This window comes from Antrostomus carolinensis, unplaced genomic scaffold (assembly GCF_000700745.2).
Source record: "Antrostomus carolinensis isolate BGI_N321 unplaced genomic scaffold, ASM70074v2 scaffold26010, whole genome shotgun sequence".
In the NCBI taxonomy this organism is placed as follows: Eukaryota; Metazoa; Chordata; class Aves; order Caprimulgiformes; family Caprimulgidae; genus Antrostomus; species Antrostomus carolinensis.
The window spans coordinates 1-6,298 of record NW_010286851.1 but is presented as its reverse complement, the minus strand read 5'-3'; the positions used below and the strand labels follow the sequence as shown (position 1 = coordinate 6,298).

General features: G+C 39.4%; 1 protein-coding gene across 1 annotated transcript; it reads left to right on the top strand.

Annotated features, from left to right (window-relative positions):
• Window positions 1-851: 851 nt before the first annotated feature.
• MYCN (MYCN proto-oncogene, bHLH transcription factor) lies at window positions 852-2,365 on the top strand (the record flags this gene model as incomplete). The annotated part of the gene is made up of 1 exon (XM_010177536.2): window positions 852-2,365. A coding segment is annotated over one exon (599 nt), but the record flags the coding sequence as incomplete, so codon positions are not given.
• Between the last annotated feature and the right edge of the window lie 3,933 nt (window positions 2,366-6,298).

Genomic DNA, 6,298 nt, shown 5'->3' with positions numbered 1-6,298 from the left:
CAGAGCAGGCTGCCACTGTCACCTTGGCGACAGGGTTCGTGCGGGATGGGTGACCGTGTGTGCCCCTGGGTGTGACTGGGGAAGGCTGGAGCAAGCTGGTGACCCCCCAGAGCAGCACTTGCCCTTGCACTGACAAGAGCCTAAGACGCCCAGAAACATCCCATCTGTGCTTGCAGAGAAGTCCCCTTGGGCTGAAACGTGGATTCGTGTGTGTAGATGAGCTGGTCCCTATGACCATTGCCATAAACTTGGTGATCTGTCCCGAGTTTCAAAGCCTGCTGTCCCTTTAATGTCTGGTTTGACAGCTTTGGGTGAGGAAGCACTTCCAACAGCTGTCTTCTTGGCAGTGCACCAAGCGCCGGCTTAAAGGGTCCCCGGCTGGAGCAGCTTCACCTTCTGCCTCAGAACAAACCCGGCGATTGTTTGGTTTTCCGGCTGCTTTTCTACCAAGCAAGGGCTGTGTTGTGGCACTGTGCAGGCCTTTTGTACTGCAGCTTTGCGATTCCATTCAAAATACATCCATTCTGTCTAAAAACTCTTTTCTGCTGCTGCTATTATGTGGGTGGTAGCCTCGCTTTGATTGGAAATTAGAAGTGTTTAAAAAAAACCCACCTCATTAAACTTATTAAACTTTTAGAAATCACTGTTCAGTCATTTAATGTATATTGCATGCTTTTCTAGATCTATATCTGACTACAGATGGTGGGCACACCCTGTTTTTGCCATCATTTGTTTCATTGCTGCTTTTAATGTTCATATTTTGTCAATAAGTATATCTGGGTTGATACTTGTTCGGAATATTTTCTGGGAGAATAACGTCTCTTTTATTTTCCATGTTCCATTACCAAAAGATGACGAAGATGAGGAGGAAGAGGATGAAGAAGAAGAAATAGATGTTGTGACAGTGGAGAAAAGACGCTCCTCCTCCAACAAGGCTGTTACCACCCTTACTATTACAGTGCGTCCTAAAAATACCACTTTTCCATCAGTTAGGACACAGCAGAATGAACTGATTTTAAAGCGTTGCGCACCAATTCACCAGCAGCATAATTACGCTGCTCCTTCTCCGTACATGGAGAGTGAAGATGCTCCACCACAGAAAAAGTTAAAAACCGAGGTGCCCCGTCCAGTAAAACCCATTATCCAACCAAAGTCTAAGAGTTCAAGTCCTCGAAACTCTGATTCGGAGGATAGTGAACGTCGACGCAACCATAATATCCTGGAGCGTCAACGGCGTAATGATCTACGGTCAAGTTTCCTCACATTAAGGGACCATGTTCCAGAACTGGTTAAAAATGAGAAAGCTGCAAAAGTTGTGATCTTGAAAAAAGCCACTGAATATGTTCATTCCCTTCAGGCAGAGGAGCAGAAGTTATTGCTTGAAAAGGAAAAATTGCAAGCCAGACAACAACAGTTGCTAAAGAAAATAGAATACAAGCGGACTTGCTAAACTTTCTTTGTTTTGTTTTGTTTTGTTTTGGCTGACCAGGACAGTCATTGCCACTTTGCACATTTTTGATTCTTTAAAAAAAATTGTGTTTTTTGACGTTAAGAATGTTGGTTTTACTTTCAATCCAGTCCCTGAAGTAGTCGACAAATTATATTATCCGGGTACGGAGCAAATGGATGTTCTTGCAAGGAGTTTATTGCAAGACTCCCAAACAACGACGGACTGCCTTTGTTTTTCTTCTTAAGAACTGTAGATGGTGGGGATTTTTTTTTTTTAAATTGTTGTGAGCATTTGGAGCTGCTGATGACATCTAGTTGAGTTTTAAAACGTTCATTCCTAAGTTTTATGGTGCTTATGTTCTAACAGATGTTACTTTAGGGGTTGGCATTTGTACCCCTGTGGGAATTTTCTGTAAATACCATCTACACACTTGCCTTTTGTACATGTCTTGGGTTATGAGAGGTGGCTTTTGCTACCAGTATTAGACTGGAAGTTCATACCTAAGTACTGTAATACCTCAATGTTTGAGGAGCATGTTTTTGTATACAAATATATTGTTAATCTCTGTTATGTACTGTACTAATTCTTACATTGCCTGTATACTTTAGTATGATGCTGATACATAACTAAATTTGATACTTATATTTTCGTATGAAAATGAGTTGTGAAAGTTTTGAGTAGATATTACTTTATCACTTTTTTGAACTAAGAAACTTTTGTAAAGAAATTTACTATATATGCCTTTTCCTAGCCTGTTTCTTCCAGTTAATGTATTTGTTAATGTTTGGTGCATAGAACTGGGTAACTGCAAAGTTCTGTGTTTAATTTCTTCCAACGATGTACATTTAGTGCTGCGTCTTATAGCACTTTGAAATACCTCATGTTTATGAAAATAAATAGCAATTACATGATGTGCCATTTACTATTTTTCTTTTAAATTAAGTTCTTTTAAATACAATGTTATCTTCATAATGTTCATGAAATACAGAAACATGGTCCTGTATCCTGGGCACTTAAGCTCTCAAGCTATAGGTGATGCTCTATGGAAAGTCACCTAGGCAGGATAGTTTCCATTTCTGGTTAAAACTAGTTGTAGTAAGAACTGTTTTCCTATTCTTTCATACTTCAGATGTCTCTTGTGATGTCAGGATCGTCCCAGGGAAATGAACATACCACAGTTAATGGAAAGACTCCTGTGTCTAGTGAAGACTTCTGGAATATTCACTGCACTCAGAGAATTGTGAGGGATCAGAGACACAGCTAGCATCTTTCTGCTAAGGGACTGGCCTCAGTGTGGTAGACCGGTGGAGAAGTAAATGATGGGGGTATAGTTTGCTACAGCACAGAAAATGAAGTATTTCTACTAAAGAAAGACCTTTTGACTGTTGTTAGTTTTGTTACAAAAGATTTATCCTTAAAGTGGTCCATCATTGCATAGGAGAATTAACGTTCTTGTTTGTAGCTGAAGATCCTGTTTGTTACTGCTTGTGCTAAGTTAGTAAAATCAAAAATGCCAGAGAAGATGCAGTTCTGAGGTGTGGAGAGCTCTGAAGTGTGCGTCAAATGGCATGTAGCCTGAACAGGAGAACTTGGCAGGTGGTTGTATCAAGGTGTGATGGCATTTGATGTGAGAGGAACAAGACGTGTAAGTCTGTGAAATACGTTTGGTCATTTTGGTAAGCTTGAGACCAAGGAGTTGGTTTATTTTCTAGTTGGTGCAGGTATTTCTGATATTGTCTTTCCCCAGACTGGACTTGAAAAATAAAGGATAGATTAACGACCAAGTAGCCAGTAAGTAGTTTAAACATCAACTTGCAAGCAGCCAGTCTAGGACATCTGCCCTTACTTTAGCCACGAAGGAAGTAACGCTTAATGGTGGAGGTACAGAACATCTCATATTTGCCAGAGAGTAACAGTAAAAGCAATATGTGGACAAAATTACCACAGTGATGGACGAGCTGTATGTCCATGCCCTACAGTAGCTTGTTGGTGTACCCACAACCTGTACATTCTTGGGCCCCAGCCAGCTTCTATACCAAGAACATCGGGAATTGTACTTACTAATCTTCCAGTGCAGTAAATCCAGGTCCTCAATGGGCATAAATTGGTGTAACGCTGTTTAGACTCAACTAGGCCTACACAAGTTTATGCCACTTTAAGAACTGGTCTGAATAGACTTAATATCTTCTAAATTCAGACTTTAGGACCACAGTCATTCCATAAGTAGAATCCTTGTTTTCACTCCCTTGATGTGGACTTGATCATGCTTCTTCCGCTTTCCCAGTACAGTAAAAAAACAGAAAGAGACAAAGCCTAAGCAGAGACAATTGATGTGGACAATCACAGGGAACGTTTAATTTTGCTACTTAAACAGTTTTTAAACCCTGTTTTATTGGCAATTTTTATTGAACTGCTGTTGTACTGTTTTCAAACAAGGAACAAGTCACAAGTCTTGAATGAGAAGGAAAGCTTTTCAAACATCTATTGTATTGTCTTTCTAACCTGTGCCTTCTTGACTTCCAACAAGGGCTTAACATGAGTTTACAGCTAGATTTAGTATAACATTAAAAAAAACCCCAAAACAAACAACAATTTACAGCTGTATAGTGGCTAAATACTTTCCTAGCAGATGGCAAATCATATTCTGAACAAAAATAAATTATGTGTAATAAATTAACTTCCCACTCCTGGAGAACATCTGGTCTAAATCCTCCACTCAGACCAGGACCAAATTCTAGGTCAGATCAACTTGCTCAGGGTCATATGCATCCAAGGTTTGCATGTCTTCAAGGATGGAGATTCCACAACCTTTCAGGACAACACATTTCATTTTTTGACTACCATGACTTGCCACAAATTTTCTTTTTGGAATTTTCCTTGTTGCAACATCTGTCCATTGCCTCCTGTCTTTTTGTGTGTAACCTCCCAGGAGAGTCTGGCTCCACCTTCTCTGTAACCTCCCTTTGGTAATTGAAGACAGCAATTACTTCTCTTCTTGAGACAACCAAGTTCTGTCTTGTATTGTTGTGGCATCCAAGCATTTAGCATATAATAAAGGTGTCAGATACTCAGATTGTTTGGATATGCAACACAAATCCCATTTGAAAGCCTACTTTTCAGTGTGGGAGTCTTGGCATGATCTTTTTGAATTTGGTGATCAGCATCCAACTGATGTCAATGGAGATAGAATCTGGCACCGTTTGGTTCAGAAATGCTCCCATATACTGTACTGTTTGCTGCTATATGCTGTACTACCAGTATTTTGGGGTTGGTTTTTGGTTTTGTTTTTGTCATTTTTCTTTTGTATGACTTTCAGTAGTTAATAGGTTTGTTTCCATATTTGTCCTGGGTTCATCTGGGATAGAGTTAATTTTCACAAGAAGCTGTGAGGGGACATAGCCAGGAAAGCTGACCCAAACTAACCAAGGGAATATTCGATACCATGTGATGTCACGCTCAGCTTATAAACTGGGGCAGTTGACTGGAGAAGGAGGGATCGTGGCACTGGAGCAGGCTGGGCGTTGGGTTCTGGTGGTGAGCAATTCCATTGTGCATCACTTGCTTTGTATATTCTTTTATTAGTAGCGGTGTTATTTCTTCTCTCCTTGTGTTGTCCTGTTAAACTATCCTTATCTTAACCCACGAGTTTTAGGTTTTTCTTCTGATTCTCCTCCCCATCCCACTGGGGACAGGGAGGAGTGAGCGAGTAGCTGCATGGTGCTTAGTTGCTGTCTGGACCTAAACCAGGACAATATTGTTACTGTAGGGAGCAAATTGTCAAGGACAAATGCTTTTGTAAATAAAAACCTCATTTGTAGGATGTTACTAAGTTACCGTTGTTAGATAGAAGCTAGTGGTTTTCAACTCTTTTGTATTTACACAATAAAAAGAATCGACAGGTGTAGGAAAGTTAGCTTTTGAAAAGAAGAGGTAAACAATTCATTTAGTAATATTTTCTGAAGAATCGGTACCCAGAAAGGTACATAGAGAAGGACATAGAGACATAGCAAAAACAGTAACAAAAGATCCTTCTGCCTGCCTATCTAGAGTGAAGAGTCCATAATGACTCAGTCAAATAATTGAGACACTATTCTTTCTATTCTTTTTTTTTTTTTTTTTTTTTTTTTTTTTTATGTACATACCTACATTTCCATAACCAATGCAAACATATCTGTCTGGAGAATCTGTTAGAAAATGTGGCAAGTACCTAATAACTGCTTATTAAAAAATGAGTATTGCCAATTCCTGAAGGGAAAACTGAATTAGATTGATTGCAGTTTTATCTGATCTGCTATAAAAATTCCCAAATTCTTTTTCATACAAGATAGAATCTGCTGATGGAATTAGATGGTTTCCTCCCAAATCACATATCCTAGGGGATGTTCTCCTTATGCTTTTCTGTTTATTTTCTTAAAAATACCACTAAGAACACAAGGGCCTTGAAGCACCAAAATTAAATGATTCCTCCACAAACTGCAAGTAAAACACCAGTGGGAGACCTTAAAAATCTGAAATGTGTTAATGATGTCATTACCTCTAGGTCACCTGTTGCCATGAGTGTGAAGGAAAGTGCATTTCTCAAACCCCAAGCTGCTGTTATAGCAACTTATCACCAGGTCTTGTCAAGACTGAGATTTCATGGTGTGTATAATTTGCAGAGGGCACATTTGCTACTGGTAAGCATAGTGAAAATCCAAGTTAGAATAAAATTACTTTAAAAGGATCCCATTCTTAAGCCTGAATTTCCTGGCTTGTGGCTGGTTTAAATCAGAAGATTTAATTTTATTTAAAGTTTAAGTTTAAGATAGTGAATGTAATGACTTTTGTGGTGGGTTGACCCTGGCTAGA